The sequence below is a fragment of the Lutra lutra genome, chromosome 18 (assembly GCF_902655055.1).
Source record: "Lutra lutra chromosome 18, mLutLut1.2, whole genome shotgun sequence".
In the NCBI taxonomy this organism is placed as follows: Eukaryota; Metazoa; Chordata; class Mammalia; order Carnivora; family Mustelidae; genus Lutra; species Lutra lutra.
The window spans coordinates 19,961,525-19,973,688 of NC_062295.1; the positions used below are offsets into that span (position 1 = coordinate 19,961,525).

At 49.9% G+C, this 12,164-nt stretch overlaps 2 protein-coding genes across 2 annotated transcripts; both read right to left on the reverse strand.

Moving 5' to 3' along the window:
- Positions 1 to 3,134: 3,134 nt before the first annotated feature.
- Positions 3,135 to 7,690, reverse strand: LOC125091135 (uncharacterized). The gene is given in 6 exon segments (XM_047714577.1): positions 3,135 to 4,306; positions 4,309 to 4,833; positions 4,836 to 5,804; positions 5,807 to 6,382; positions 6,385 to 6,729; positions 6,970 to 7,690. Coding segments are annotated over 6 exon segments (4,308 nt in total).
- A 6-nt stretch (positions 7,691 to 7,696) lies between these two features.
- Positions 7,697 to 8,209, reverse strand: LOC125090300 (leucine-rich repeat extensin-like protein 3). The gene has a single exon (XM_047712874.1). It carries the CDS (start codon positions 8,207 to 8,209, stop codon positions 7,697 to 7,699), a length of 513 nt encoding a protein of 170 aa, XP_047568830.1.
- Between the last annotated feature and the right edge of the window lie 3,955 nt (positions 8,210 to 12,164).

Sequence of the window (12,164 nt, forward strand, 5' to 3'; positions counted from 1 at the left end):
CCTACAGGAGTCAGACAACATAAGTAAGTACCGGGAAGCAGGCGAAACTCAAAATCAACAGTATAAGCCTTATGGTGAATGACAAACTGACACTTGGCCCTTCCGTGTCGGGAGGGGTGGAGATTATGACTTATGGGGGAGCTCAAAGCCAGTTTAGACTGGCTTAGACAGGTAGCTTATTCTCAGAGCCAACTGTATCTTGCTATGTTGTCCAAGGCTGTCAGGTTTTCCTCCCACCCCCCCTTTTTCTTGTCTTCAGGAACAGTCACAAAACCAGATTTTATGTAAAGTTTCTTGATTTACTTTTTAAATCTTTAAAATGGCACTATTTTCAGGGCGCCTGGGTGGCTCAGTGGGTTAAAGTGAAATGCCGGATGAGTAATACGCCCACCTTAAAAGACCACCAGAGATGTGAGTCAAAGCCAAGCGGCAAGGGTCGTTTATTGCAGGTTCGAACCCAGACCTCCGCTCACTCATTGCCGGTGACGCTTAGAGGTCTAGAGCTGGGTAGGTGCAGGGTTTTTATAGACAGGTACAAACAAGTTCTGGGTGGGGCCGAGCCGACTGGTTGACATTTTGAACATTTGAAAAAGGCATATTTGGTGTTAGGTGATTGGTTTAGGGGGCCCGCGTGCACGTTAAGCAATCAAACAGAAGCAGAACTGGTTGGTTAGCCCGCGCGCGCGAAAAGCAAGTGTTCGTACAGAAGCGAAACTAGCTGGTTATTCCCTAGATAGTATATGTTTTCAGTCTGGGGTTCTTTTGGTTTCCCATTCCCCCCTTTCTCAAGTACCTGAGGAGCCAATCTTGGGTCCTTAGTGGTCATTAGTATAATCGTCGTTGTTGCGCAGGTCTAGGGGCTGATACTGCTGTCTTAAGAGCATGACTTGTACTGTCTGGAGGTATTGATTGACAAAAGCTACCAGACGATTTAAGATACATGGGCCAAAGGTCAGTAAGAGGAGTAAGATACAGAGGGGTCCTAGCAGGGAGGATATCAAGGTAGTCAGCCAAGGGGATGAGTTAAACCATGACTGAAACCAGCCTTGTCCTAATTCCCGCTCCTTTTTCCGCTTTGCTAATCCTTCCCGTATCTTAGCCATCGAGTCCTTGACTATCCCCGAGTGATCAACATAGAAACAACATTCTTCCTTAAGGGCGGCACATAAGCCTCCTTGTTGGAGGAACAAGAGGTCTAGTCCCTGTCTATTTTGAAGGACCACCTTTGATAATGAGCTGACAGACTCCTGAAGTTTAAAGATGGATAATTCTAGCTCTTGTATGTCTGCATCAATGGCTTCCCGTAAGCCTTGATAATGGTGGTGTTGTGAGATTAAGGCTGAGGCTCCGGTAGCCACCCCAGCAGTTCCTAGCCCTAGGCCCAGTATTAGCGCAAGGGTCAGGCTCACGGGTTCCCTCTTAGTTCTATGTGATCCTCCCTCCCAGTATGAGATCATGTCCTCATAGGGGTGGTAGATTAGGCGAGGGACAAGGTGAACCAGAACACAATAGTCATTGGTTCGGTTCAGCGCTGATGGATGAATGCATGGGGTAATTCCAGTAGCGCAGGCCCACCAGGCATCTTGGGGTGGTATTAGGTATTCATTTGTGGCATTTACAGTTATAGTCTGGTTGCAGAGGTGTGAATGTGCCGGTGGGACCAGCCCCATACAGGTTCCCTTTCCCCTTATGGCCGTCAGTGTTAGGCGATGGTTGTGGCTCAACCACCGGCACACAGAGGCCGAGTTGGAGCTATTATTGCTTCCAGAGATGGCCAGACCCTCATAAAGGGGGGGGGGGGGACACATCATAGCACAACCAGCAGGATTCTGTAGCGTTAGGATTAGTATAGTTTAGGACTTGAAAGGCATACTGAACCAGTTGGGTTAGACGAGTGTGGGTGTCCACTGGCTTAGGGCTTATGGTGGTTATGGTCTGATTTTTGAGGTATGGGGTTAGGTCTGTCGAGGTTGCCCTGGGAGTGGCGGGGCTCTTGCGGGGGCCCTATGTGACAACTGGTGGGGCGACCGAGCGGGACCCGGCCCGAGCAGGGCCTGGGGGTGCGAGAATAGGGTTGGGCCCTATTGCGGCTCTAGGGGTGTCTATGGACAGTTTTATAGTGAATGTTAGGCCGTCGTCGTAGTGTTCTTTAAAGAATCTGAGGCCCCATGAGTATCCCCTAACCCAATTCAATTGTTTTTTTCCTGCTTCGGTGAAGGAAATTTTTATTGGGTTGCACCATTTGTTCTGGCAAGGACTCTCGGCTCCAACTCTGTTTGATACTACATGGGAGTAATTTGCCTTCACAGTTATAAAATCCCAGGTGGAAGTGGGTTTCCAATAAGTGTCACCAGTGGTTTCGCAACCCCAACTAGAACAGTAGAAATCGCTCACCCCCCCACATTGATATGTTCTTCCCCTCTGTTGAAGGTTCCCGGGACTGGGACATACATAGAAGGTTAGTTTTCTTAACTTATATCGGCGTTGAGGATTTCCGCAACCGTAGATTGCGTGACCATGTAACCCTCCGCTGGCAGGTATTGTGGGTGGCTTCTGGAGGTCCCACTGGTCCGCTATGTCCCAGTTTGCTGGGGCCCCCAAGGCTATTTTACAAATGTCAGGGTATAAGTTAGGCCACCATGTGTAGGGAGTGGCAGTGTGTGATATATTCCAAACTGTTAGTCCTACACTATTAATGATCTGCCAGGTTAGAGTGGCTGGGGCATGGGGGTTGGTCATGGGGGTCCAAGGTAATGATAATAAGATCAGAACTGCGAGTAGGTCCCCCATGTCAGTTACTGAGGGGGAGGGTTTCGGCGCAGGGTGAGCTTTAGGGGATTGTCCTTATTGCGGTCAACCGTCCAACTGGCGTCCGGGTTATGTTTCCCGACGAGATCCGGCAGGGGGTCGACTGGTTTGACGTGAGTGTGGTGGATCCAGGCGGCTATGTTGTCTACTTTAACAGCTGTAGGGGTGGTCAGGATTATCTGGTAAGGCCCCTTCCATCTGGGCTCGAGAGTCTCAGGCCGGTGTCGCTTGACGAGGACCCAATCCCCCGGGCGGAGTTGGTGGGATGTGGGTGGTGGGCCTATCTCGTATAAATCCTTCAGTTTAGGCCAAATTCTTTTGTGGACTCACTGCAGGGCTTGGAGGGAAAACAAGAGGGAGTTATCCTGGTCCGACTCAATGAGATCGATCTTGAGTTTGGGTATGATGGGAGGAGGCCTGCCATACTTGATTTCATATGGCATGAGCCCCAGCTTATATGGGGTGTTGTGTACCCGATGCAGAGCGTAGGGGAGTAGAACCACCCAGTTAGCGCCAGTTTCCATGGTCAATTTAGCAAGGGTCTCTTTTAAGGTTCTATTCATCCTCTCTACCTGTCCTGAGCTCTGGGGTCTATATGCACAATGTAATTTCCAATTAACCCCAAGTACGGAAGCCAGGCCCTGACTTACCTTAGAGACGAAAGCTGGCCCATTATCTGATCCCATCATAATAGGAAAGCCATACCTGGGCAGAATATCCTTGAGTAGTTTCTTCACTACAACCTGTGCTGTTTCGTGCTTGGTTGGGAAAGCCTCAGTCCACCCTGAAAAGTTATCTACAAACACCAGTAAATACTTATAGCCATATTTTCCAGGCTTTACCTCTGTAAACTCTATCTCCCAGTAGGCCCCCAGCAGGGTCCCTCTTTCTCGGGACCCGATCACAGCGGGATGTGGGTAAGCATTCTGGAGCCGGCAGGCTGTACAACCTGAGGCAATTTTTTCGGCTTTCTCGGTGATGTTTTTGATGATTAATCTGGATTGCCTCATAAGGTCCTGGAGTCTTCTGGAGCCCAAATGGGTTGTGTGATAAATCCGCTCTAAGACTGCCGGTCCCAAGGCCTCGGGGAGGATGATATTGTCCTTAGCGTCCGGCCACCAACCATCCCTGACCTGAGTCATCGGGAGTTTACTCATCCAGGTGATGTCTTCCTCAGAGTACTCGGGGTGAGGCAGCAGTTCTCGGGGCCCCGGGTTGGGTAGCTGTATGGGTAGCACTGGAACTTTCCCGTAGGCTATCTGGCGAGCAGTCTGGTGAGCAAAATTGTTTCCCCGGGAGACCGGATCGTTTGGTTTCTGATGGCCAGGGCAATGTACTATGGCTAGCTTCTTGGGGGCCCAGATGGCTGTTAGTAGGGCCAAAATTTCGTCCCTGTTTTTGATGTCTTTCCCTTCGGCGGTGAGTAGCCCCCTCTCCCTGTAAATTGCTCCATGAATGTGGGCGGTGGCAAAGGCATATCGGCTGTCTGTGTATACAGTTGTCCCAACTTAAGGGCCTGGGTCAGGGCGATTAACTCAGCCCTCTGTGCTGAGGTGCCCGGAGGCAATGCTTCCGCCCAGATAACTTCTGTTTCAGATGTGACCGCGGCCCCTGCGTACCTCTGTCCTTCGTGGACGAAACTGCTGCCATCAGTGAACCAAACGACCTCGGCATCCGTCAGGGGGTAGTCCTGCAGGTCTTCCCTCAGCCCGTGAACCTGGGCTAATATGTCGGCGCAGTCATGGAGGGGGGTGTCTAGGTCCGGGTCAGGTAACAGTGATGCGGGGTTTAGAGCCCTAGGAGGAGTATAGGTTATTCTCAGGGGGTTTAGTAGCAGTCCTTGGTAGTGAACCATGCGAGCATTACTCATCCACTGGTCCGGAGGTTGTTTAAGGACGCCCTCAATAGCATGAGGGGTGGTCACATGTAATTCCTGACCCATTGACAACTTATCGGCATCTTTTACCATCAAGGCAGTGGCCGCTATCATTCGAAGGCAAGGGGGCCACCCTGCTGCCACTGGTCTAATTTCTTTGAGAGATATGCTACGGGTCTAGGCCAGGGGCCTAAGTGTTGGGTCAATACTGCCTTTGCCACCCCATTATGCTCATCCACATATAAGTGGAATGGTTTGGAAATGTCTGGCAGTCCCAGAGCCGGTGCTGAGAGGAGGGCCTCCTTTATCTGCTGGAAGGCTTGCTCTGCCTCCTCCGTCCATTCAAAGTTCTGCTGGTTCTTGGAGGCTATGTACAGGGGCTTGGCCATCTCGGCGAAGCCCGGTATCCATAGTCGGCAGTATCCTGCTGTCCCCAGGAACTCCCTTACCTGGCGTGGCGAGGTAGGTCGAGGGATGCGGAGCACAGTGTCCTTGCGGGCATCGGTGAGCCATCTTTGTCCCCCTTTTAGCAGGTATCCCAGGTACACTACCTCAGGCTTGCAAATTTGGGCCTTCTTTGCTGAGGCCCGGTACCCCAGGTCACCGAGGGTCCAAAGGAGGTTTTCGGTTCCTTGAAGGCAGGCCTGTTGAGTCTCTGAAGCTATTAAGAGATCATCTACATACTGCAAGAGCATTATATCAGGATTTTGTCTCTTGTACTCACTCAGATCCTCGTGGAGGGCCTCATCAAACAGGGTGGGCGAGTTCTTGAATCCCTGTGGGAGACGAGTCCATGTCAACTGCCCATTTATGCCTTTCTCAGGGTCTGTCCATTCGAATGCAAAGAGATCTTGGCTTTTGGGCGCCAAGGGCAAACTGAAAAAGGCATCCTTCAGGTCGAGAACAGTGTACCATTTCTTGTTAGGCCTCAGGGCACTGAGGAGAGTGTAGGAGTTAGGGACAGTAGGGTGTATGTCCATAACCCGCTTGTTAACTTCCCTCAGGTCTTGTACAGGCCGGTAGTCCCCGCTGTTGGGCTTACGTACCAGCAGCAGGGGAGTGTTCCAAGCCGAGTGGCAGGGGCGTAGCACCCCTGAGTCCAGGAGGCGATGGATGTGATACCCGATTTAGCCTCTGTGGACATGGGGTACTGTTTGACCCGGATGGGGTCAGCCCCAGGTTTAAGTTCTATAAAGAGGGCCGGTCGGTGCTTAGCTAGTCCCACACCTCCTGTTTCCGCCCAGGCTTCAGGGAACTGGAGAAGCCAGGACTCGATATTTTGTTCCTGAGGGGGTGCTGTTTGGTGGAGCCAATACTCATCTTCCAAACGCACTGTAAGTATTGATAATGGCAGGTTCTGAGAGTCGGTCACCGTGGGACCACCGGGTTGGAAGTAAACGTGTGCTCCCATTTTGGTAAGCAAGTCTCTCCCCAACAAGGGGCAGGGGCTATCAGGGATGACCAGGAAAGAGTGAGTCACTTTCCCTGTGCCCAAGTCCACTGTCCATTGAGTGGTCCAGGGGTATCCTTTAGTCCCGGTGGCTCCCCGGACCCAGGAGGACTTATCCAAAATCTTTCCATGGGGTTTGGTCAACACCAAGTGTTGGGCTCCGGTGTCAACCAGGAACTGTATGGGGTTCCCCTCCACTCGTAGGGTTACCCTGGGCTCGGGGAGGGGATCCAAACCCTGTCCCCCCAGTCAGAGTTCCGGGTAAACAGAATGGGGTTGGGCTTCGGCTCCCATGGTTGTGGCCTAGCCCGCGGAGGGTTTCTTTTAGGGCAATCACGTGCCCAGTGTCCCTTTTCCCTGCAATTTGAGCATTGGTCTTTATCTAGGGGACGTCTGGGTTGTCGGGCTATTTGGGATTCCCTTTGAGGGGTTGACTCCTTCTGGACGAAGGTAGCCAGGACTTTGGTCATTTCCTTTGTCACTTTAAGCTGTTTATCCTCCGGGGTGTCCGGGTTGTTGTAGACCCGCTGTGCTATGCGGAGCAGATCCTGAACCTGTTCGCCTTCTAGATCCTCTAATTTTTGGAGTTTCTTTTCTTTTTTTTTTTTTTTTTTAATTATTATTTATTTATTTAAAAAAGATTTTATTTATTTATTTGACAGAGAGAGATCACAAGTAGGCAGAGAGGCAGGCAGAGAGAGAGGAAGGGAAGCAGGCTTCCCGCTGAGCAGCGAGCCCGATGCGGGGCTCGATCCCAGGACCTGGGATCATGACCTGAGCCGAAGGCAAAGGCTTTAACCCACTGAGCCACCCAGGCACCCCTGGAGTTTCTTTTTAATGTCAGGGTCCGCCTGGTTTACAAAGGACATAACTACTGCTGCCTGATTCTCAGGGGTCTCGGGATCCATGGGGGTGTACTGTCTAAAGGCTTCCATCAATCTCTCTAGGAATGCTGCCGGGCTCTCTGTCTTACCTTGCATCACTGCATACACTTTGGCCAAATTGGTGGGCTTGCGAGCAGCAGCCCTGAGACCCGCCATTAGAGTCTGGCGATAAATGAGCAGTCGTCCCCTACCTTCTGCTGCATTGTAGTTCCAGTCAGGCCTGGTCAAAGGGAAACCCGCATTAATGAGATCTGGATTGACCGTTGGCCGGCCATCGTCCCCGGGGACCAGCTTTCTCGCTTCCACCTGGATTCTCTCTCTTTCCTCGGTGGTAAACAGGATACGCAAGAGCTGCTGGCAGTCATCCCAGGTGGGCTGGTGAGTGAACATGATGCTGTCTAGGAGAGCTATAACATCTTTCGGGTTATCTGAAAATCGCGCATTCTGAGTTTTCCAATTATACAGATCACTGGTTGAAAAGGGCCAATACTGGAGTCGGGGATTGCCAGTATCATCAGGGGGGCCAATCTCCCGGAGGGGTAAGGCAACAGTTGAGTCTGGCGGGCGGGGAGGGTTCTCCCTTTGAGAGCGCCCTCTAGTATGCCCGGCAGGCCCGTCGGTCCCTCCGTGGCCCCTCCGTGGTCCCTCCGTGGGTGACGGGGCTGCGGCCATTGCCTCTCAACCCTCCGCTCCTGCTTGGGGTGGAGCGGGTGCGGCCATTGGCATGGGGGCAACCTGGGGCCTCGTGGGAGGAGGTAGGTAAGGGGGTGGGTCTAAACTGAATAAGTCTTGGCTATCAGGGAGGACAGGTGGAGGGGGCGCAGACAGGTTTCGAAGTCTGGGGGGTTCCGTGGGTCGGGCTGCAAGGATCTTGCAACTTCCTGAGGACAGGAAGTGGGCCAACCAGGGAGGGGGATTTTCCACTAAATCTTGCCAGACCAGGATGTAGGGGGCTTGGTCTGGGTGTCCCTCTTTCCCAGGTAGGAGAACTTGGGCCTTGATCTTGAGGATTATGGGTAGGCAGAAGGTGCCTTCAGAGGGCCATTCCACCCCATAGGTTGGCCATTTGGAGCGGCAAAAAGTGATGAGTCTCGATCTCCGGATATCCAGGCTCAGGTCATTGCCTCTCGCCCGAACGTCCCTGAAATTAGCCAAGAGGAGGGAGAGTGGGGTACTCTGGGTTTGCCCCATTTGACCAGGTAGCTCCCAGATTAAGAAAATAGTTAAAACGAGGAGAAAGGCGCCTAGAATAGGCAGGAAGCAACAGAGGCACCGGTGCAAGGGTCGCGAGACGAATGAACAAGTGAGGAATTTGAAAGGGCGGGGTGAGGATGAACGCTCTTCAGCCCGAAGGCATGGATAATGGCCTTTGGGGGGGTGAAGGTAGGGGCTAGGCGAGTTCCATCCTCGGACAGCGGGAGTAGGAATTCTCCTTCGTCTGCCAGGGTGAATCTTTTTTTTTTTTTTTTAAAGATTTTATTTATTTGTCAGAGAGAGAGGGAGAGAGAGCGAGCACAGGCAGACAAAATGGCAGGCAGAGGCAGAGGGAGAAGCAGGCTCCCCGCCAAGAAAGGAGCCCGATGTGGGACTCGATCCCAGGACGCCGGGATCATGACCTGAGCTGAAGGCAGCTGCTTAACCAACTGAGCCACCCAGGCGTCCCTGCCAGGGTGAATCTAAAAGTGAAACAGGTTAGGAGATACGATAATTTGGGAAAACGTTTCCTCCAACCTGGAAGAGCAAATGTTAGAGAACCAGCAATGTTTAAGACAAAACATTAAGAGACATAACATTATAATCTTATAGTTCATTTAGTCCCATGTTACTAAATCTGGTTTAGTCTGAATACAGCGTTTCGATACCAGTGTCTTTCTTCCCTCCCATCGTGCACAAAGTCGCAGACAGAGGGAGGGGGATCTCTCAGATGCTGTCCTGCTCACGACCCTCGCAGGAACTTAGGAGCGTCTTAGCTAAGTTCTGCCCGTATAAATCCCGGACCAGGCTACCCCATGGAATAGATGACCGTTATGCCATATGACGCCCCGCGAGACTCAGGGTGCAGCCCACTCAGACTCCCTAGCCGAAGCGGTGGAGCCATACAGACACACTCGCACAATCAGGCACTCTTCAGATTCAAACAGGTTGGACACCCTCCCCCTTAATAGAATAAAAGCTTCACGTCTACTGTTGTAACTTAGTTAACTGGCACAAGGGACACGGAACACACAATCATAATTAACAACATAACATGGAGACACACTATACTTTTGATGGCCCCCTAGGTGGGACTCGAACCCACGATCCCTGAGGCCCCTGCTGGGCAACGAGGGACGTCTCTGTCGGCCCACTGGCAGCCCTATAGCGCGTCCGCCAGGGACTTATTTGCCAGTCCTCGATCTGGGACTCGAACCCAGATAAAGAACACAGAAAGGACAAAGCGCAAAGACAGAACACAGGAACAAAGTACAAAAGACAGAACACAGGAACAAAGCCAGCTCTCTTACCAATCGGTTTCCAGTGACCCGTTGACTAGTTGTCTGGTGGGCTTGAAAAGGGGGGGGTAATCCCGGACAAGCCCCCAAATGAAATGCCGGATGAGTAATACGCCCACATTAAAAGACCACCAGAGACGTGAGTCAAAGCCAAGCAGCAAGGGTCGTTTATTGCAGGTTCGAACCCGGACCTCCGCTCACTCGTTGCCGGTGACGCTTAGAGGTCTCGAGCTGGGTAGGTGCAGGGTTTTTATAGACAGGTACAAACAAGTTCTGGGTGAGGCTGAGCCGATTGGTTGACATTTTGAACATTTGAAAAAGGCATATTTGGTGTTAGGTGATTGGTTTAGGGGGCCCGCGTGCATGTTAAGCAAGCAGCCCGCGCGCACGTTAAGCAATCAAACAGAAGCAGAACTGGTTGGTTAGCCCGCGCACGCGAAAAGCAAGCGTTCGTACAGAAGCGAAACTAGCTGGTTATTCCCTAGATAGAATATGTTTTCAGTCTGGGGTTCTTTTGGTTTCCCAAAAGCCTCTGCCTTCGGCTCAGGTCATGATCCCAGGGTCCTGGGATCAAGCCCTGCATAGGGCTTCTCTGCTCAGCAGGGAGCCTGCTTCCTCCTCTCTCTCTCTGCCTGCCTCTCTGCCTACTTGTGATCTCTGTCAAATAAATAAGTAAAATCTAAAAAAAATAAATAAACTAAATTAAATGGCACTATTTTCTTTCCCTCCCAAGTATGGAAACAAATGCGAGAAGGTCGGTGTTTGCCTGCCAGGAAGACAGCTCTAACCAGGAACTGAACTGAGCAGCAGGCACCTTGATCTCAGACTTCCCAGATCTGTAGGAAATCAATTTGATCAAGCCATTCAGTCTATGGCATTTTGTTATAGTAGTCCAAGCTGACTAAAACAGGTAGTTATTCCTTAGCCAGACTGATGTGCTGGGAAAATATAATGAAAAGCTAAGAGAGATTAATCATCAATTGAAAGTTAAAAGACTACAGTCTTGGGACGCCCGGGTGGCTCAGTTTCTTAAGTGGCTGCCTTTGGCTCAGGTCGTGATCCTAGGGTTCTGGGATCAAATCCCACATCTGGCTCCTGGCTCAGCAGAGAGCTTGCTTCTCCCTCCCACTCTGCCTGGGGCTCTCCCTGCTTTGTACTCTCCCTCTCTGTTAAATTAATAAATAAAACCTTAAAACAAATTCTAAAAAAAGAAAAAAAAAAAAGAAAGAAAGACTACAGTCTTTTCAGTAGCATACAAACTGGCTTTCATTTCCTATAGTGGGAGACTAAAGTAAGGTAAAGAGTAAACTCAGTCATAGTGGCTAAGCTACAAAGATTAAATTTCTAATCAAGACAAATATATTAAGCCAAGGTCAAGGCCCTGGTTGGGGAAAAAAAAAATGGGACTTAACACATTAGATGTGGATATTCCCAGAAGTGGCCCAAAGTTTCGTATTAAGATCTATCCCTCCCACATTGTTCTGAGATAATGCAGAGATCTCTTCCCATCAAGACAACAGATGACCTCCCTCAAAAGATTTGCTCTTGGATGTCGACTGTCCAGTAGGCCTTAATGATGTTCAGACTCAATGTTCTAGATAAGATAATAGAGGAAAGGAACTATACCCCAAAGGAACTGTATTATCGAGTCAGCATGAACTGAGATTGTATGTGTAGGATTGAACTTTGAGGGCACTTGATGAAAGGAAAGGAACATAAGGTGGATAACAGAGAAGTTATCAATGATGAAACAGAGAAGTTATCAATGATGAAAAGGAAAGGAACATAAGGCGGGTAACAGAGAATTTAGATTTGGGTGCACTCTCCCAGTCCTCAAGATTTAACATCATCATAAGAACCCCAGGAGACCATGTGACTTACTATTAGGATAGTTTCTAGAAGCATGGAAAAGGTGATGGCCCAATACAAAATGAGGTTAAAAAGCCAGAGTTGCCATGGGAGACAGTGGAACAAAGAATTGAAAAGATCAGACAGCTGGTTATGCTAGAGACCATATACTATGTAAAGATGAAAAACATGCCAGATGATTCACTTACAGAAGGTCAGGAGGCTGTACCATATGTCAAGGACATGAGAAATGTACTGTTGTGAGGGGCACCTGTCTCATTAGGAGCTTCAGCGATGACTCTCTATGGGCCAGATCTGATGGCAAAGGAAGCCATTAAAGAACTGGATTTGCTGAGAGCAATAGGTAAAATATGACCCCAAAAATTACAGAGTCCAGATTATGGTATTTAATGTTCAGAAGCCAAGTTAGACAATTACTATAATATAAAGTCAGAGGAGCAATCCAAGCGAAGTGATCTACAAAGAGTTATAGAGCTAAATAATAGAACACGGTGTCCCTAGGGGAAACACAGATGGATATCCAATGAGGGTACTACTACATCTGCTGATACAGTTTGTGTCTTCAGATGAATTTAAAAAAATACATAGCCAGGAGACTGAGTCAATTACCCTGATTAACATCATGATTCCTTGCCGAGTTTCAAAACATGAATCTGTTTTTCTACCTGGAGCTTATTAACTCAAGAAGAGATCATGTCCCCGTGAGGAGGGAACCTGCAACACTATGGGAAATGTACACAGTAATGATTTCTTCAGTATTTCCCCAAAGATTATTCCAAACCATT

What these genes read in the sequence shown, in the direction of transcription:
- LOC125090300 (XM_047712874.1), bottom strand. Translation starts at nt 8,209, where the DNA reads ATGGGGCAAACCCAGAGTACCCCACTCTCCCTCCTCTTGGCTAATTTC.